The sequence below is a fragment of the Gadus morhua genome, chromosome 18 (genome assembly GCF_902167405.1).
Source record: "Gadus morhua chromosome 18, gadMor3.0, whole genome shotgun sequence".
NCBI lineage: Eukaryota > Metazoa > Chordata > Actinopteri > Gadiformes > Gadidae > Gadus > Gadus morhua.
Genome location: NC_044065.1, coordinates 7,152,685 through 7,173,977, shown reverse-complemented (window position 1 = coordinate 7,173,977; position 21,293 = coordinate 7,152,685). Strand labels below are relative to the sequence as shown.

At 45.0% G+C, this 21,293-nt stretch overlaps 1 protein-coding gene across 2 annotated transcripts; it reads right to left on the bottom strand.

The window, feature by feature from the left end:
• Nucleotides 1-1,070: 1,070 nt before the first annotated feature.
• On the bottom strand, nt 1,071-17,532 carry rhobtb1 (Rho related BTB domain containing 1). Of its 2 annotated transcripts, none has more exons than XM_030340755.1 (14): nt 17,303-17,532; nt 13,967-14,165; nt 13,145-13,248; nt 10,857-11,042; nt 10,066-10,252; nt 9,627-9,851; nt 9,275-9,418; nt 8,758-8,954; nt 8,180-8,388; nt 7,802-7,920; nt 7,022-7,172; nt 6,114-6,202; nt 5,303-5,408; nt 1,071-4,982 (listed from the first exon to the last, which is right to left on the bottom strand). In XM_030340755.1, exons 2-14 carry the CDS (start codon nt 14,147-14,149, stop codon nt 4,798-4,800), a joined length of 2,085 nt encoding a protein of 694 aa, XP_030196615.1. In that variant the 5' UTR covers nt 14,150-14,165; nt 17,303-17,532; the 3' UTR covers nt 1,071-4,797. The 2 variants fall into 2 exon arrangements, with proteins under 2 accessions (XP_030196615.1, XP_030196617.1); XM_030340757.1 differs by having other exon boundaries at nt 1,075-4,967.
• Between the last annotated feature and the right edge of the window lie 3,761 nt (nt 17,533-21,293).

Here is a 21,293-nt window from a genome sequence, read left to right as displayed (position 1 = left end):
TGTTTTACAAGGGTTGAACATTAATACAACTCACCTGAGGCATCTCAAAATGTCGAAGTATCGCCAACAAAAAATCCCACAATGCATTCTGATGTACTGGCGCTATTAAACGTCGCTAATAATTTCATAGTTACAATATGCCTCCAGACCGCCAGAGGGCAGCAAACGACCGTCTCACTCTTAAGAAATAATTAATTTCTGAATACACGAACGAGATGTCTTTAGTGAAGGAGTAGGAGATAATAGGTATGTTAAGTCTCTATATAAAAAATATTCTTGATGCAGACAGAATGCTAAGATTAACCAGGCAATACAACAATACTAATACAACACAGTAGCCAACCAATGCCAGCACAATTTGTGCAGTGTTGTGAACCCTGGAAGTGCTAGTGTTGTGGTGATTATGAAGTGGTTTTCTAAGGAAAGGATGGCAACATATAAAGTAGCTTTCATGATTATCTTTCACCCAACTCCACCTGCTTTGACCAAGTCTAGTAAGTAAACTTTTGGTTTCTTATTGCTTAGATTCTATATGCCAGCGAATGGTATTATTCTAAACCAAAGATTACTCTCACGCACGCACACAGACACGCATACACACACACACACGCACACACGGACGGACACACACACACACACACACACACACACACACACACACACACACACACACACACACACACACACACACACACACACACACACACACACACACTGGGCTCTGTTACAAGTTAAGTTATGCAATGGGATTGCAGTCTGACCTCTCTTTATCTCTCTCTATCTCTCTCCCTCTTTCTCTCTCTGCAAATGTTATTGTCTATTTACTGGTTAACTCTTGATATTTCATATTATAGATCTAGAAAAGGCACATCAAGCCATGTCAATATCAAAGCTTTCAATCAAATACTGTTTTCTAAAACATTCCTTTAGCATGTTAGATATGTTATGTCATCTCGGTATTTCTTTCTATGTTTTACCCCACAAAAATAGACATATTTTGGCATAGGAGTGCATCAAAAACTCTGAATGACACGTTTTGCAACGAAAGATACCAAAATCACTGCACGCAATTTGTTCAAATCAAAGATTTATTTAACAGTAGATAAAAAAAAGACATACATAAATGAATAGGCCTACATAAAACAACATTGATAAGGATAAGGACTGTCGGGATCAAAGGCATTTATATAATAACAGGAACCCAATGAAGACCAGCAATTTGGTGATATATGAGCTAACTTTTTCTCAAACTAAATTTACATAAAATCAGTCAACACATATTCAGTGATGTGTGACGCTATGTGGTCTCTCTGTGAATAGCGATAGAAGTGTGTGGGTCTGTATGGGTGAAGGAGCAGCTCTACATCTGCCGGTGTATGAATACATATGATGTGCGTGTGTGTACTGTGCACACATGTCAATGGGAGTGTACATACCAAGAACCACGGATGATATAATCTACAGCTATCAAGTCGAGAACCAAGGATCATTAAAATATTCTCTGTGTCTACAATCTTGCGCCCCGTTCACATTCAAATATCACAGGGGTGACTTCACTTCTATCCTACAAATATGCACTTTTTAATTGAAACATACTCTAATTAGTCTTGTTTCATTTCTGCCCTTTTGGCAAAAATCTGCAAAACCTTGTCGGATAGAAGGTTGAGTGACCCCCAAGAACGTAACCATTACAGCTTATGGTTACAACACATTTCACGTTACATTTATTGATTGCTTGGTTGGAACAAAAAACAAACAGAAGTGAAGTGCATACTGCAGTTGTTCATGATGTTTGGTTCAAGTATCAAATCTGTAAGCCAGTGAGGGTGTTTTCAAGTGTGTTAGACGCAGATGGGGGAGCTAGACAGCAGCTGGTCTCGTGTGTCCCCTAGGGCAGCCATATCAATTCTGATGCTGTGGCTCCTTCAGCATGTAACTATACCCTTAAGCATATTATTAGTTACATTAATGTCTTCTAAAGACACCTTGAGGTTGGTGACTTGGTGCTACTTATTCAGACATTCAGACATTCAGCATTCAGACATTCAGTTTTATCCTCCTTCACTTGACCGATTGTATCAACCTGATGCACCCGCACAATATCGTAATAGACCTCTAAAAACAATACGATAACGTATCTGTCATTTTCAGAGGGGACCTAAATATTGGACTTTCATGTCTTTCTGCCCCTTCGCCGGGTTGGTTTGTTAAGCTACAGTCTCCATTAGCTCCTAGAAGCCAAAGACAGAGTGGAAAGTAGAATCAACCAACATTTCATTACCCGCCCCACCATATTGTCAGGAAAGATTGCTTCATACCAGTAAAATAACACTTCTAATGTCAATTGGTTGTTGACACACTAGACAGAACTACAAATATGCAACAGCAAAGATGTCAGCTAGTAGCCTTAAAATGTAGACTAGATAATGACAATTCATTAGATATATATGATATATAATGTGTAATAAATATTTGATAAATAAACATTCTTTTTTAGAATTTATTTCTAGAATGATTGAAATAATGGACTCTCTTGTATATATAGTATACAACATGTAACACAACTGTGCTAACATCGAATCAAAACCCAACACATTGCATAGCAATGTATTACAGTTTCCATAATCGCATAATTCCATAACTACAAGACATACACTTGAATTCGGCTTCACCGAGCGGATCCAACACAGGGCTCGCTGTTCCTTCAATGTTCTTATTATAGCGTAGAGTAACATATACGATCCCACTATATAGCCACACATCTATAGCCAGCACATACACATATAGCCTCCAAGCTATCCAGTAGAAGGACCATGTACGAGGTCAAAGAGCAGTTCTGTCCAGAATACTGCGTTTACCCTTTCTTCCCTTTTCCCCTCTATCCATACATCCATCCTCCGACTGGTTAAAGATATACATACACGTATGTTTCAATTACATATACAGTATGTAACTGCTAAACATTACATTTAGTAGTAGTCATTTTGTAAGTTTATAAGAAACTATGGTGAGTACTACAGTGAGCTATAGAGATGGAAAGATGAGCTTTGTAAAGTCTGAGCTTTTAAAGCGCACACTCACAGTAAATATTTCCTTTACGCTTATTGCAAATTAATATTTAAGCTTTGCCTTTTTTTTATTGATGCCATTTAAATCTTGTGTCGAGTATTTAATAGTGGAAGATGTCATAGATGTGGGAATGTGTGTGTGTGCGTGCGCATATGTATGTGTGCGTGGTGGTGCGTGCATCTCAGCAGTCATGTCTACAGGCTGCTCGTGTCCGTTGTGTTGTTATGTAGGCAGGGCCTGTTTTGAGTTAAACCCTGAACAGCTGATCCTGATAGCTGCTAAGCCCTTCTACTGATAAACACAGCGCTGGAGGCGTGGCCCACCAGGCCTGGCCTCAAGAGTCTGGCCTGATCTCGCCCGTTTACGTTCTGTTTCTCTCTGCAGATCAGTCTGGTGTTAACAGTTCATGGCGAATAGTTCTTAAATCTTACCGAGAGCACCCTTTAAGGCTAGTGTACTAAGCCGTATGTTTATGGCCTGATTCTTTATTTGGGGGTTGGCAAATAGAAAAACATCAGAATTTATAGACCAAATTATTTACACAAAAAGTGTTTGTAAAGAACTGCTTGCATATTTTAATGCTGATAAAGAGTGTGTTCACAGTATATACGTGTAAGCAAGCGGAAAATAAGCTCCTAAAACTATTTGAATGCCTTGCCTTCATTCAGTTAACAGTCGAAACATGCACTAGCCTGAAGGATTTTGCCGTAGTTTCCACACGTTTAGGAGTCAGTGGTGATTGTATCATCAGTGTAAAGTATTCACGATGTGCAGCTTGCTGTGTGTTCATGTAGACTGTTAATTCCCTAAAGGTCACACAACGGTAGGGCTTTAAGAGTGATGTGAAAGGAACTTACTTCTTAGGTAGACCTAGGAACTTCTACTTTTCAAGTGGTGATGCACTATTGGGTGCTTTCGGTTACTTTGAGTGTGATGGTACGGTTGCGAGACGGATAGGTACTGTTCACACATCCCGAAACATGGACGAAACATCAGGAGAACCAGGGATGGTGTTTGGTGTGCAGCTACTAGAGACACTATGCTCCGGTACAGTACTAGAATAACCCCAGCAGTTAAAACAACTCAAGGCTTCATTATTTTAAATGTTTGGTCAAGAAGCACCAAGATGGCCACCTTGATCTTATTTTACGGAAATGCAGATCACATGATAGAAACCCTCCGATAAGTACAATTCCGATGCTTGAATATATCAACAGAAATCGGACTAAGCCCGACCTGGGTTTGGCTTGGGAGATTCCCCCAACGAGGAGGTATTGAATACTACACAATCAACAACAAAGTGACGTTTTAAGAAAGCCACTATTAGTTTGCAAAGTAAATATCTAGTACATCTTAAACTCCTTTTTGTAGATGGTTTTACTCCAAAGTAGTTGTGCTTTTAACCAGGAGGGGAGTGATTGTAGTTTAGTGTGGAGGGACTGTTGTAGTTTAGTTCTAAAGGCGAGAGGATCGGTCTCACAGTTTTAGTTTTGTTTTGCTGTTCTGTCCATTGAAAATGTTTTGGTGCAACCGTCTTTTGATCGCTGAGGAGAAAATTTTATACCTGAACACGTTACAGCAGGGAGGGAACCATAAGGAAAATAATTGGAGGAACGTGGAGCTTAAAAACCAGATAACCATTGCAGACACCCCTGTGTCACCTATGTGTCTGTCCCCCTGCCCTGACCCTTGCCCTTTGACCCTGAAGGTGCTTCCTGGTCCGAGCGGTTAGGCCACAGTGGGCGAGGTGCTCCAGAAGCACCATCGGCGGCGGTGCTGGTGCTTGTTGGCCACCAGATCCTCCTTCTCCCGCTCCTTTCTGGCGCGCCGGTAGTGATCCTCCTCTTTCAGGTACCACACGGGCGGCCAGCGGTGCTGCTCAAAGTACCGCTGGTTCTCTGGAGAAACAGCGGCTGAAACCATTCAGGTCCAAACACTATGTGGGCTCCAGGCAGTGTGTACAACAACATGTAGAAAACGTACATTGTGTTTACTTGAATTCAGTTATTGCTTGTTATGTTAGCAATATGCTCCATACCATCTCTGGAAGGAGAGATCCCTTGTCTGGGATCATTCTCATGTTTTTTTTGTTAATATTAGATTTAGAGTAGATGGATTTAGCTTAGGGTTAAGGGTTAAGGGGTGACAGATAATGTGATTGGTTAAGCCATTTGAGACTAATTTGGATACAGGGATATACATTAAAATGGACCTGACTTGAGAGCGGCCTTACCTTGAGACTTGGACTTGATCTCTTTGCGGTAGTTTGCGCACACGCTGTTGTAATGGGTGCATATGTGGTGTAAACACCAGACTGCAAGTTGGCTTGCATTGTGAAACTGGAAAAAGAGACCGAAGAAATGTCAATGGAGTGACAAAACAGGCAAAAAATATCTTGAGGTAACTCCGAAACCAAACCGGGCCAATCTCTGTAAAGACGTCAACAATCGCTGAGAGGCAGAGTTGTCGGTTGAAGCGAATACAACACATCTGAGCACAGACTCTGGGTCAGCCTCTGCATGCTGTCGGAAGCTTAAAGCTTTAGTTCTAAAGCTCTGAAATCGGCACAAACCCAAGAGGCTGTCAGACAGCTGTCGTACGCCCGATTTGGACAGGGAACCATATTGGTAAACAAACACGATCATTCTCGTGGTATGGCGGATCAATTTGCAGGTAGCAATGTACAGGGGGGTGTGGGGGAAAAGTCTTACTAGTTTGGTTTGGGCTGAGGAGTTCCTGCACAAGGCTGCAGATATCGAAGCACAATGCGACACTTCAATTCTGTCTCATAACCTGCCATATCGTCTGCGTGAACATGCCTATTTAAAGTACATCAGGGGTGTTAGCTTCTTATCAGTGGGCCAACTTCTGCAGAACTTGTAATCTTCATGTCTCAGTCGTCAAAGCTTATGGAGGTGAGTAATGAATATTTAAACCTGGATGAATTCAGCCCCAGAGGCAACACAGGACCACCGGTGCTTCAAGCATTGTTCCCAGATCGGCTTGATATGGAAAGGAAAAGTGTTGTAAGACATGAAGCTTACCTGAGCCAGCTCAAGATAGGTGAGCACATCTCCATCAACATCCTGTCCTGCTCTGGCAGCTCTGCTCAGCTCAGTGACGGTGTATTGTTCTGGTGAACCATGGTGTGTTTGTGAGAGAGAGAGAGAGAGAGAGAGAGAGAGAGAGAGAGAGAGAGAGAGAGAGAGAGAGAGAGAGAGAGAGAGAGAGAGAGAGAGAGAGAGAGAGAGAGAGAGAGAGAGAGGATTCAAATAAAGCCACAAAATGCAAATGAGTGAAAGAGGAGTGAACACAAGAGAGATAAAAGGCAAAAAGAGAGAGAGAGAGAGAGAGAGAGAGAGAGAGAGAGAGAGAGAGAGAGAGAGAGAGAGAGAGAGAGAGAGAGAGAGAGAGAGAGAGAGAGAGAGAGAGCAGGAGGGGACAGAGGAGGAGGAGCGAGATGAGGAGAGGGAGTGAGTGAGGGAGGGGTCGGGTAGGGAAAGTGAGACAGAGATGGAAAGAGATGACGTCAGTTTTTTTCTCATACATTAATCATCAACCCGAGTGTTTCATAAGCTCAGAAGGCAGGTGCACGCCCACACTCCAAAATGTAGGGAATGACAGTTGGGTAGGTTGGAAATACACACACACACATACACACAAACACGTACACACTATGTGTGTGCATAGATTTAGAACATTGTTTTTTGTTATTTTGTATCAAGATAGAAAATAGGTCAAAGAGGATAAAGGCTCAAAGTTGTTTGCGTCAGCTGTCGAAACTGAAGTCGAACACGGTGATTCGGCCCCATGTAGACACTGAAATGGTCGCAGGCCTGCCATTTTGTCTGCCTGAACACTCCAACCTTCCTTTGTTTCGAGTACATCAGGGACGGTGACTCATTCTTAGCGGTGACATGCGTCTGACGGCAGGGGACAGCCCCTATTCTACCTGTGAGTGCCGTGAGTCGAGGCAGGCACAGTCTGTTGGCCAGAGCAGTCAGCTCCATGGGGTCCAGCTCTGGTCCGGGGGACAGGCTGTCTGTGTACAGGTACTCCAGCACCGACTGCATGCACACGCGGCTGGTGTTCGGGAACACCACCTGAACACACAGGATTGGATGAATAGGATTGTACTTGCACACAATCGTCTACTTTTCACAGATACAGACATACTTTTTGATGCATGGCAAATCAAGGATGGCTTTTAGGACGATGTGATGAGATTGTATGGTTCACAAAATGGTCAAACTATTTTTTAATGAGCGGAAATTATCAGAAGACTTGAGGGAAAGGGTTGGAGAGCATAAAGACATGACAACACAAGCACTAAAACCTTAAACAGCTCTCCTCTCAGCCATGTAGCTGAGCCAACACAAGTCATTTCCATTAATTGGTTAGCTTCTTTTGCATCTTTCCATTGGTATGGTTGTTTGGATATTCATCCATTCCTGTTCACAAACCGATCTGTTAAGTCGCCACCATAAACACTAAAAGGCTTTTTGGTGATATTTATTCTTAACACACACACATATACAGGTCCACATAGACCTATACCGAACACCTGTACTGAACATGATCTGCCCTTCATTTTATAAAACAACAATAAATCACGATCTTGAAGAAAATGGCTTACATTTGGCTTACCACCCTTAAATGCTAAAACAAATGAAGCAACTGAAAAGTACAACACATATATATGAACTACCCTGAAAGTACTTAATGTTCCTACCTCATTGTTGCAGCTTTCCATAAAGGACCCTCCGAATAACACAGCCATCCAATCACAGCTTGCGATCAGCAAGGGCTTATGGGCACTGATGGTGCCGTCATCCAATCTAAACGTGACATCTGTGAGCGGTTGGCCCAGAAAGAAACAATCAGTCAAGGCCAAACAGTCAAGGCCTAAAGAAGACATACATATGGAGGCATTTTGTTTGTTGCATGTTCTCTTTGAGGTCTGTACAGCACTTAGAGATTTCCGCACTATGAAAAGTGCTTTATAAATAAATTGAATTAAGGTTCCTGCTAATCCTGTCATTTTGACTGACTTCAGGACTTGATTTCTTGACTCTGCTGCTTCCCAAGGACAACGCCAGAACCGACAAACCTGTGAATGTGTTCTTGGTCAGGCACTCCTTGATGCGGTTGGCCTTGCGGACATGGAACGCCTTGGTGATCTCTTGGTTCATGAAGGCCTCTTTGTTCATGATGTTCTCAACCATCATCCTCAGGTCAAACACCTCCAGGACCTCCGCAATCTGGGCTATCTTCATCAGGTCCCTCTCTTTCTCGTCCAGCTCCCCCGTGTACAGAAACCTGTTGGTGTGTGAAGAGCGTGGGGTGTTATGGGTGATTCAAGTGGTCGCTGTTGACAGAGGTCTTATGTGTCACATTATATGCAGATCTCTGTTTTGTTTGCAAGAGATCCAGCTAACGTCAATGCCTCATCATTCATCCACCCAACTTAAACTTGGTTGTTGTGTGGGTCTTCCATGAAGTTCCATTATCCAGACCACTGACTTTACAGTAACTCAGCCATCCTGGCCGAATCACAACTTCTATGCCGAAATGGCTGTTGATGGAGTTCTTCTATGGCATTTTAGATGTGTTTGCAAAAAGGCCTAAGCTTTCCCTATAGACAGTATAAAAATGAGCTGTCAAAACTATCGGTTAAAGACAACACACCTCAGCACTGCACTGAAGGGGCCAAGCTGAATGGAATAGTCCATCTTGACCACGGTCATGGGGGCCAGGGTGTCTGTGACAGGGTTTGGTATGTTCTCCTTGTGGATGCTGTAGAAAGCCTTGCTCCATGAGGCCAGGGACAGCTTGGTGCGCCGGTGTTTCCCGCTGAAACTCATCATCCGCAAGGTGCCGTCGCTCTGCAACAGAGGGATGTATCCATCACTGGTAAACAATGCTGAAAGATGTGTTACCTTAAAGAAGAACCTGCAACATCACCTCTGTTTCCGTAAAAATTCAAGGGGAAGTTGGACTCCAGGATTTCCTTGGAAGCCCTCAGTGATATTGTAGACTCCAGGCTTACCTTGGTAGCCCTCTGTGATACTGTAGACTCCAGGCTTACCTTGGTTGCCCTCTGTGATACTGTAGACTTCAGGCTTACCTTGGTAGCCCTCTGTGATACTGTAGACTTCAGGCTTACCTTGGTAGCCCTCTGTGATACTGTAGACTTCAGGCTTACCTTGGAAGCCCTCAGTGAGCAGGGGGACAGGTTGGGCAGAACGGCCACCTCCTCCTCCGTGTCCAAACTGAGCGTCCTCATGAGATGGTCCCTGCCGTGTCTCTCTGTGACCACCAGACACTGGGACTCGTCCGAGAAGTCCATCTGAAATGTCCCACTGGGTTCATTCCGGTCCAAGTATACGGTTACCAGGGTTAAATCACCCATCAAGAATTGATTGATTCCGCCTATCAGGTTGCACACATTTAAGACCATCCTAAGAATATCTTTCTTTATTTTTGTTCTTTGATTCATTGCCATTGCAAAAACAGCAGTATCTTCTAAAGTCATGCAATAAGATGCATCAACACACCTGAAAGAGATCATAGAACTTGGACGAGGACGTGGACAGGTAGATCTTGTGGGCAAAGAGCTGAGTGTGGTCTTGCAGGACAAACAGGACGTCGGCACACAGCGGGCTGTCCAGCAGGAGGCGGGCCCCCCGAGACCGGCTCCTGGGGACCACCTCCGGGATCTTGATGAGCGGGGGAGGGGCTTTTGGGGGGAGGAAGGGCGCCTGGAGGAGGGGCTTCTGGACCTGATACAAGGAAGGGCAGAGGGCACAATCTCATTGACAATGCTGTCCAAAAACTTAAGTTTTTTTGGGTTCTGGGTGAAGTTGTCGTAAAAATGTAGAAAAAATAGTAAAATAAGGACTGTCTATTTAAAAAAAAAATAATAATGGAAATAATCAAAAAGTAATTTCAAGCATTTTGTATTTTATAACATTTTGTACTGTGTACGCGATGTACCTTGCGCAGGTGAGACTTCCAGAACTGCAGGTGGCGCCGTGAGATGAGAGCGGCTCGTATGGCGTTGTCAAAGATGTCCTTGATGCCAAACTGGTCGAAGACGCTGGTCTCGTAGTAGGGGATCCCTAGCTCCTTGGCCACCTCTCGGCCGCTTTCCGGTGGCAAGATGTCTCCCTGTTTTATAGGCCTATGAAGACAGACAAGGTGAAGGGCAAACCGTCAAATTAAAGAATGTAATATTCTTTGTTTATTTCAGATTGTTTAATTGCCATTGTAACGATGGTAGCTCAGGAGGTACAGCAGGTCATCTGGCAAAGGGAAGGTTGCTGGTTTGATACCCTGCTTTTCTTCGCTAAGTGTCAAGAGACAAGACGAGAGGCCAGACACCTAAACCCGAACTGCTCCCGAACAGCTGGCTGTTGCTTTGCATGGCTGACATGATTGGTCGTATGAATGTGTGTATAAATGGATGACTATGAAGACACTAATTATAAAAATCATCGAATGGCCATATGCAATAATAGTGCTTTATAAATACGTCCATTTACCATCACCATCGTTTCTGTCCCAATAAAATGCTCAGCATGTCGACAAGCAAGCGCAGCATCAAACCCTGCATCGAGAGTTTCATTCAAGAACACACCTGGGTTCTCTAATAGAAATGGGAGAAAGCTTTATTGCTTGCGGCATAAAATGACCCATCCATTCACACACTAAGGCTTAAGGATGCCCAGAATCAGGGGCGCTGCATATCCAATGTATTCTTCGCCTCTCGTTGTGTGAGGTTGTACCTGGCCATTGGTCTTCTGGCCCGGTTCACAGCCTCTAGGTCAGCGTATCGCAGGTCCAGCTGGCAGCCCACCAGGATGACGGGGGTCCGCGGGCAGAAGTGCTTTATCTCCATGGACCACATGGTCTTCACGTGGTGCAGAGAGTGAGGGTTGGCTATGGAGAAGCAGAGCACCACCACATCTGACCTGAAATAGGAGAGAGAGAGAGAGAGAGAGAGAGAGAGAGAGAGAGAGAGAGAGAGAGAGAGAGAGAGAGAGAGAGAGAGAGAGAGAGAGAGAGAGAGAGAGAGAGAGAGAGAGAGAGAGAGAGAGAGAGAGAGAGAGAGAGAGAGAGATGAAGTGGTACCTGCAAGCTAGTACTTTTTTCTAGTACTGCATATAGAGTATATAGAGTGATGAAATATTTTCCCGGTACCTAATTTAGGTATCGCCAAGTGAGTATGAGGAGGACATTGGGACAAATATGACAAAATAACATGCATACGTATGATGTAGGTATGTATATTTGTGTGTGTGTGTTCATGCCTGTGTGTCTGGTAGTGGCTGTGCGTGCGCGAGTGTGTGTGTACTTTGAGAAAGTGCACGACTGCTTAAATTATTTTAAAATCGACCGTTCGTAATCCCTTCGTTTTAGATTATCAGCACAAACCTTTACAATGAATACATTCCAGAAACAGTATTAAGAGTATTAACAATTAAGATAAGAGTTAACATTTTACAGTCTACTAGAGTGTCAATCCTGAAACCCGGCCATCTATTTTGAAGTAGTGTACTATTCGAAGCAATAGAGAGCAAGATGCAAGCTAGGAGCACACATCCATCTGAAATGCGGCCACTGAGCAGGACAGAGAAGTGAACAGGATGAAGGGACAACCGTGCAGAAGTCCGTTCATCATGGCTTTGCAGACAGACAGAGGTGCATCAGAGCGAGCCAAAAGCCATCGATCTCTTATCAACGCTTTGATAGCGAGGAAAGTGTTGTACTTTAAACCTGAGTGCTCTAGATCACTCAATCAAAACAACCCATGTATTTGTGGATAACCTTCTGGAAAACTGTATTTAGTTTAGCCGTTTGAAGGCTATCTCAGGCTAAAGTGAAAGGTGATAAACACAAAAACAAGCAACAAAAGTGCCTCCACTCCCATGTTTCAGGGCTTGACCAATATCTGCATTTCTATCGAAAGATCTGGCAAAGACTCTTTTTAACCTTGGCCATCAGAGCGACATTAAAGCTGAGTGGCTTTGGTCCAGTCTCTGCCAGAAGGCATTAGGGAGTCTGAACTCTGTGTTACGTAACGCTAATACTGTGCGGCAAATGTACAGAGGTCTGAAGGGGAAATGTGGGTTTGGATTACGGTCAACTGACAAGTTCCGTTAAATCACCATAACACTTTTCCTCTACGGTTGTAGGCTCTCTGGCTGGCTAGAAGTCAAAAAGTTGTTTTAACGTCTAAGAGGTATTCACTGATATGGAGATGTTGTAGAATGTTCTGTTTGACGGTATTACATAGGACTACAAGAAAAAATAAAAGTGGGTCTTTTGTGCCGGGAAGTCTTTGATATGAAGGTCGTCCTGGCGATCTGCTGACAAGGGTTGGATGGTCGCGCAGGTGACCCCAGAGAATAACGGTAAGAGGCTGAGGGAGGACAGGAAACTGGGCCAACTAGTCACTTAGCGAGGAGTAAACAGGACGGGCAAGAATTGATGCCCTCACAGAGGCAGATCTACTGCGCCGGCCTGAGAGAATGTAGGTTGTGCTCCGGCACGTGAGCCAGTAAACGGAGCAGAGAGGCGTTTTTAAAGACAGGGGCTTTGAGATTGTTTGCGGAGAGTCCTGGGAAAGTCAAATCGGATTCTCACGAGAACACTGTTACGAAACACAAGTTTGGCGATGTGATGTTTTTTATTTCATTTATGTAGGTTGGCACCTCAAACGAGGCTTTAGGAGGCTTGGCTGACCACGGCACTCAATCAGAGGGGGGAGATGGCCTTAAGTACCCTCAGAGTAGAGCGCAAGACTGAGAGGCTTGCAGTAGCAGTGGGAGGCAGAAAGCCAAGAGTACATCTCAATAATGTCCTGCAGTATGTGTTCACTGAACGCTGAAAGCTGCGGTAACAGCTTGGTGGTGTTGGATCTGAGGCCAGGCTAAAGGCTCCCTTCCTGTGTTATTTGATGCTTCTGAGAAGATGGACATCGAAAACATAGAGTATAGACGTGCTCCAACTGCTCTAGTCTACACCCGGACACACGCAATCACACATCCATTCAAACCACCATGTGTCCTACCGGCCGTAAGCAAAGCGCCTGTCTTTGTGGTGATCTCCAAATGTGTCCCACAGCCGTAGAGAAACACTGACCTCGTCCACCACATCTCTGGATCGCTCCAGGACCTGGGGGAGAAACCATCATAGACACACACAATGATGTCCGGTACATAATAGTAGAGTCATAGCGGATTCAGCTTCAGACCCAGACAGATGACGGGTGAGATGACTCAATTATAGATCACCCTGGTCGGTCAATCTCTATAAAGACTGAAGTATTGCCACCCACCACCACATCCATGAGTGGCTTGCCATCCATTAGGGGCGTCAATACCGTTGACACAGAGTATGATTATTTCGACCACTTAAAATATATTTATAGACCCAGATTGTACATCAATGGATAAAAATGAAGGGACAATGATAATGTCTCTACACACTTGTAACCGACAGTTCCACAGGGTTATTGAGACCTCCAACCTGTAGGGGTAGCCCAAAACCACTTCTTACACCACCACGTTTCTCTAAAAGGTGACATATTATACCACCAGGTGTGAGTCTAATTTGGCTGTTACAAGCCGTTTTGGAAATCTGCCTCTTCTGACATCATAAGTGGGCGTGCCACCTAGATGTATGAAGGATAGATGAGCAGCGTTTGCTAAAGTCCACTGGGTAGGCTGGTAGACTGATCTATCCAGCACAAATCTAGGTGGACACACCCACTTGTGATGTCACTAAAAAACAGGAAGAGGCAGAATTTCAAAACGGCTTGCAATGGCTGATCACACTCACACCTGGTGGTATAATATGGGACCTTTAAGCCCACATGCATTAGTAGTAGTACCTCCTGGCAGACGCGGTACTGGTCGATGGCCCAGACGGTGGGGACGTGTGTGGCCAGCAGCTGGTACTGGGTGAGGGTGGTGTTGCAGGCCCGGGCACAGATGAGCCGGGTCTTCCCCACGGCGTTGTCCCCAACCACCACACACTTAATGGTCTCCACGTTGGGTCGCTCGTAGTCCATCATCTACCTCGAGGGGAAACTTCAGGGGGCGGAGACACAGCAGTTAGCAAATAGCTCAACTGATGATGGGTCCTATTTCGACATCACTCAAAATTTTGAAATTTCTTCCTAAAATTATGACATAATTAGTTATTATTATAAGTAATAATCCTTTATAAGTCATAATCCTGCATATGAGTCCATAGGCAACATCACAGCCCCGCTATTATCATTATAATTTTATAATTATCATCTGTTATTAAATCCTCTCCCAGTTGCCCAGAAGTACACTCCCAGTTACCAAGAAGAATGACCGCAGTCCAACCCCTGGAATATGACTTAATGGTTTCAGATTGTCAGCGCATGCGTAAAGGTTTTTGTGCCAGTATGATTTGTGTGGATCCTCGAAACGCACCAAAATCCTAAGCATTGATTCTGTATGTTGTGCTTATTGATGTATTTGCTCTGCTTAAATAGCCCCGTGCCAGGAAGCCATTATTTGAAAGCTATTATCTTATTCTGGTGCTACGCGGCTCTGATTACATAGACACATATCACATTAACAAGGTTTATATCTGTCACACACACACACACACACACACACACACACACACACACACACACACACACACACACACACACACACACACACACACACACACACACACACACACACACACACACACACACGCACGCACGCACCTCATCTGACCCATTCCAGGCTCAAGGGTAATTTGAATCCGTTTTCTTTTTCTATTCTTTGTATATGCTGTTACAAAGTCTGTGCCAGTAAGTGCCACACTAAAATGCACAAAACCTCATGGGCTCCAGCGATACCACAGATGGTTGAGAAGCCAGTGACGGCTTTACAGAGAAGCCTTAAGCCATACTGTATTGTAGCATGCAGTCGTCAGAGCGACATGACCTGCAGGATGGAAGGTCTATAAGGACCACTTCAACCGTTGAAGGGTCTTTCAGCCATTGGTGCATCAGTTGTTATCCTGAAGCTGCAATCAGCAAGTTATGCTCAGCCAGCTTTGTTTTGATTAAATCGTGTTTTGATTCGGTCTCGTGTTTCTCACGTATTTGTTTGGCCAATGCATGAGAATCAAGAGACTCAATCAAAACACAACGTAATCAAAACCAAGTCAGGCTGATTGCAGCTTTGAAGACAGGGGCACTTGCTGCGCTGACATACATCTGATCATGTCCCATCTTTCCCACTTATTGTCTACTTATTGTCTGTCTCATTTCATTGTCTTCACTGTGAATCATAAACCCTTTGAACTGACTACCTACTGCAGGGCACTGCTAACAACTACTCTATCTATATACTGATGGTGACAAATAACAGCAATTTAACCAGGGCCAGGGGCCGACATCTGTAGGTTAATGCCTTGATTTTGATCACAAATCAAGCCAGAGCCAGCTCATTTGTTTGACACCTGTGTTTACACCTGCTTATTACCCAAATCCTGATGGTTGACACCCATATATATTGCTGATCCCTTTTCTGAAGCAGAACTCCTTTTTCCTGGCGAGGTCATTCTTTCAGCGCCGCGTTAACCTTGGTCCGTCTTATCTCTGCTGTCTGTGTGATGCAACGTCACCGTATGCTGACTAACCGTCCGGCTGTCTGTCTGTTCGGCCCTCCCTGTGCCCGAATTAGCCCCCCTTAGATCTGAGGCCCGCAGACCAACTGGCCCAAACACCCACTCCTGGTCACTCACCGGTGCATCTTCTAAAGGAATACTACTGACGTAACAACCAAAGCACCTTTGTACAAGAGGAAGGTAACGACTTATGAACAACAGGGGGATGGAAAACAAAACATGAAAATGTTTCCTTTGCGTTCTGAACGCAGAAGAAGATATGACCATGAGTAAAGCCAAAACACTGCAAACTAGCGCAGTATATTATGAAGTCAGCACAGCCTGATCAAGATGTCATTCAATTCCCCAACGAACACACAACAGGCTGGCTCAAATGGCCTCGACACTTTTGCATGGATACGGTTGGCTGGAGCAGCACCATGGATTCACTGCAGATGGATCCTCTTCAGCATGGGCATGAACGACGGGGAACGGGGGGGAAGGAGTGGAGTGGAGGTGTGTAGGCAATAATCACTGGCTTCCGCTACCCACCCGATTCACGTTCCATCTCTACATTAGTCACCTTGCGATCAGGAACTCACGCTAAGAAGTTATCATTTTCTGCAATGGAAATGGTGACCCATTTGTAAGTGTTTATCTTTTTACGTCGTTGGGAAAACACACACACAAACACACACCCACACACACACACGCACGCACGCACGCACGCACGCACGCACACGCAGACACAATTCATTCTAAAAAAACTGACAGGCGTTAAAATGCACCCTTCTTGTTATATCACCTTTTAATCCTCAGAGATAAGCGTTAAGTGAAAAGGAATGACGTTTTATGTGTTGCATCGCGACCACTCTTGTCAGGAAGTTATTCCTGCAGCACTCAGCTGATGGGAGCACCAGGCTGAGCCGACGAGGTGGGATGTTGTGATGTAACGTTCAACATTTAGGTGGAGCAGTTGCCCTGAGAAACAGGAAACCATGCCATGCCTCGCGGGACATGGACCTGTCAACCGGCTTGTTTTGCGGGCATATTCACCCGGCGGACAGTGATAGGGATTTTATCTTTAAGGAAGATAAAGACATGGCTTTTACAAAGTGCTGTCGGAAAAAATGGCATGAAACACACCACAACACGCAAAACAATTAAACCGTCAAAACCGTCACAATGCATTATTTATTATTTTGGGATTATGTGAATTCTGACGTCAACTGCTTGACCTTTAATCGACGTCACAGCATCGTTCTATAAAAGGGCACAGCTGCTTCCACCGGAACTTTTCCGTCAAGACGGAGGCAATGTTGCAATACATTCAGGTGTTTGAGTCATGCACACTTTAAGAATGCATGGCAGCTCAGTGCCAAACTGTAAGTAGCTTGCTACTAAAATATACAATATGCATTCAATACGATCCGATGTGACTGATGTAACTCTATTGTAAGCAATAATGGTCACACTTTAATAGAAGCCTATAGCCTACTCTGGCTTCACGGACACCACCCCTTCGCCTTTGTTCTCTCCACTCAGGTGCGGCACTGAGGTGTAAAGGAGTAAATTTTAAGCCTACCGTTTCCACCGAGAAAGATAGGTCCGCCTAACCCGAGGGAAAAAAAAACAAAAACCTGCAGTCAACACTTCAAAGTAAGTGTGCAAAAGTAACCTCGTGACACGAGCACGGACGGCAGCACACACATACATACACACACGCACACACACTCACACTCATACACTCGCAAACACACACACACGCGCACACACACGCACACACACACACACACACACACACACACACACACACACACACACACACACACACACACACACACACACACACACACACACACACACACACACACACCCAAAACAATACAACAGCGCTATACGCGACGCTATCTGGCGAGGATCATGCCGTCATGGTGTGGTTACAGCCACACAGCGTCCGGCTCGTGGAGCAGTTAATCCGCGCCCTGGTCTTCAGCCGTGGTTGAATACTATCTGGCGTGTAGCAACTCTGTCCTTCCACCAGCCAGACATCCTGCTCTTACAGGGGCTGGAAAGACGAGCAGAGCGAGGGAGGGAGGGAGGGAGGGAGGGAGAAGAGAGAGAGAGAGAGAGCGCGAGGATGAGAGAGGGAGAGGATAAGGGACACAGAGAGAGAGAGCGTGTGTATGTGTGTGTGTGAGAGAGAGAGAGAGAGAGAGAGAGAGAGAGAGAGAGAGAGAGAGAGAGAGAGAGAGAGAGAGAGAGAGAGAGAGAGAGAGAGAGAGGTCAAGCTGCGAGATCATCTGCAGGCGCGCTGCACGCGGGCCGACGACGACGTGGATGCGATGCATTGTGACGTCAACGACCCCGTTCTATTTATAGCGCCGAGCGGCGTACGATTTCATTCAGGAAAAATAAGGTGGAGTGCTCGAGAGGGAGAGCGAGAGAGGGAGAAAGCTGGTGGAGAGCGGGATGGAGTCATGCTCATTGACGGTGCAGGGCGTGCGGTTTACTGCATGCACACCAGCCCAAACACCTGCACCTTGTTTGTTTATTATATCATGCATATTGATGATAGTTATATATATATATATATATATATATATATATATATATATATATATATATATATATATATATATATATATTACACATAACAATATCCATCCATCAATCATCATCTGTCTGCCAAATTGAAAGACAATCAGTTCATGAGTTTCATTTAGTTTTAGTTCGATATATATTCCCTACACCTTTTTAAGGCCACATACATTCCTTGTCTTGTCTTTGTGTCACCATGAAGTTTAGTTGTGCCGTTCCGCTCGGCTAAATCGTAACTCATCTGTAAGGAAGGACCAGCTTGCCGTTGTGTTGCAGGTGTATTTATCTGCACTTGTGTGTTTTGACTCTGCAGCTGCTCAGAGTGTTAAATCATTTCAGCTTGTCGGTGCCCTTGTGTTGGCTTGTTTTGAATACCAAAGCATGGCGACGCCTCGTGTGTTCGCGTCGGCGTGTCTGCTGATTCTGGATGTCTCTGAGATTATCATTTGTCAGCGCCAGACATGGGGAGTGGTCAGAAGTGAGTTGGGAACATGAAAACACGCACTGGAAATGAATCATGACTGAGGAGCGGAGAGGGTATAGGTTTCCACCGGGTGGCTCCTCGAGCCCAAATGTCCCAGAGTGCCTTGCTCTTCTTTTAGTAGCTTCTTCCCATCCGCCTCAGCCTCCCCTCTATCCTCCTTAACCTCTTCATCCTCCACCGTCTTCGCTTCAGCCTCACCGTTTCCTGTGGCAGTTGCTCTCCAACACACAAACACATTAACACACATTCTCTCTCTCTCTCTCTCTCTCTCTCTCTCTCTCTCTCTCTCTCTCTCTCTCTCTCTCTCTCTCTCTCTCTCTCTCTCTATCGTCTCTCTCTCTCTCTTTCTCTCTCTATCGTCTCTCTCTCTCTCTCTCTCTTTCTTTCTCTATCGTCTCTCTCTCTCTCTCTCTCTCTCTCTCTCTCTCTCTCTCTCTCTCTCTCTCTCTCTCTCTCTCTCTCTCTCTCTCTCTCTCTCTCTCTCTTTCTCTCTCTTCTCTCTCGTCTCTCTCTTCTCTCTCTCTCTCTCCTTCTCTCTCTTCTCTCACACACTCCCTCACTCCCAAACACACACACACACACACACACACACACACACACACACACACACACACACACACACACACACACACACACACACACACACACACACACACACACACACACACACACACTCCCCTCTCACTCACTCTCTCAAACACACACACACACACACACACACACACACACACACACACACACACACACACACACACACACACACACACACACCTACACACACACACACCTACACACACACACACACACACACACACACACACACACACACACACACACACACACACACACACACACACACACACACACACACACGATGACTCTCGGTTTCACATCATTCACAGATACCAGCTCACATGAATCACAGAGTGAAGGGTGTGTGAGATGAGGCTTTTATTTATGGATGTGCACTGTGCAGACAACACAAACAACAGTTATGCACTTACAGAGGTGCGCACTCTAGACTAAATAACAAACGGGATGAAGAATAGCACACCTGCAGACCCAGCTGCTGCATGCATACTCAAACATGACTTATGAACCTGTGAAGAGAAAACAACACAATGCTTGCTTTTACTAGTACCAACCAGCCATAAGATGGCATTGAGTTTGAAAGGGTTGGCCCCCTCGCATTTAGCCAAACATGACGCTTTGTCTGATGGGGCTTGAATCCCGGTCTCAGTCAGATGTTAGCCCAGGCTCAGGTCCGAAGGGCTGGGAGGTGGTCTACATCACAGGCCCACTTGTCCCCCCCCATCCCCAGATATCTGAGAAGTGTGCCGACAATGGCCTTGTCAAGAAGCCTAAGAGGGTTAACCCTGATGGTGTGGGAAGATTTGACTAAATTCTCAGAAAAATTATAATCAGTATCTTGCATTATATGCAATATGAATGAGATAAGTGTGGAAAAACACTGGGGGTCTTTTATGAGTCTCACGAGGAGACTCTTGATTCTTAAAAAGATCATCCAATGTTCTGTGCCTCCAGTATGTTCTAATATTCCTTGTACAATATAATTCTTCCGATGGGATCGAGACAACCTCATGGTATGAAATTGTTGTGAAAGGAATGGATAAGGAAGGCTAGGTTAAGGGAAACTGGATGGAAGGCTTGCCATCCTGCAAACCAAGTAGCACTTGAAATACATTAATAGCAAGAAACGCTAGGTTAGGTTGAAGCCATATATGGGCATTGTTTGACGACAACCCTGGATTGGAGCTTATGGGAGGATCACAGAGCGAGACGATGCAAACGTTATAGTCCCTTAAGGGTTTAAGTGTTGTACTTTCCACAACAATGGTAAGCCACGTTGAGCGGCGTCATGTGGAGGGATGCTTCCCTCCTGCAGCCTGTGCTGCGCTCAACCTACTGGCAGACGTCCCACGTTGGCCCAGGCCCGTGTCCCGCTAACCTCCAAGCTCAGAGCATTATCTCCAGAGCCTCCAGGAGATGCTTTTATTAGAATAATGCCAGGGAGACTGCTTGGTCATCCTGCGTCGTCAGAGAGCGCAGTAGACGTCTCCTGCCGTGCTTCTGTCTGGGACGGAGGATGGCTCCCTGGCCGCGGGCCGTAGAGAGAGACAGACAGAAGGACTGACGTGTGCTGGACACCGGAGGACTGTCTGCAGGAGATGGGCTTCAGCCACCAGCTGATAGTTGCGTTCTCACTTGAGCCATGGCTCAGAAGGAGAACAGAAATAGAGGAATACGGTTACAGCCCTACAGCGAGATTGACAAAATGATGATGCTCTTACCACACATATATGGTGAAGGATGTATCTTACTACATACATTTTTTTATTTAACTATACAGTGACACATTAGAATAAGGATATAATAATAAACCATTATAACCTTATTGTAAAGTGTTACCAACAATACAAATAATAGCCCAGTTGTAGTATTTATTTTTACAAATTATGCAGTTTTACAA

Bases quoted from the DNA above. Each gene is read 5' to 3' on its own strand.
- rhobtb1 (XM_030340755.1), bottom strand. From the start codon at position 14,149: ATGATGGACTACGAGCGACCCAACGTGGAGACCATTAAGTGTGTGGTG. The intron at 13,249-13,966 runs GTACTACTACTA...TTTCTCCCCCAG, and splicing joins AGTACCGCGTCTGCCAGGAG to GTCCTGGAGCGATCCAGAGA. The intron at 7,173-7,801 runs GTAGGAACATTA...CTGTGTGTTCAG, and splicing joins TGGAAAGCTGCAACAATGAG to GTGGTGTTCCCGAACACCAG.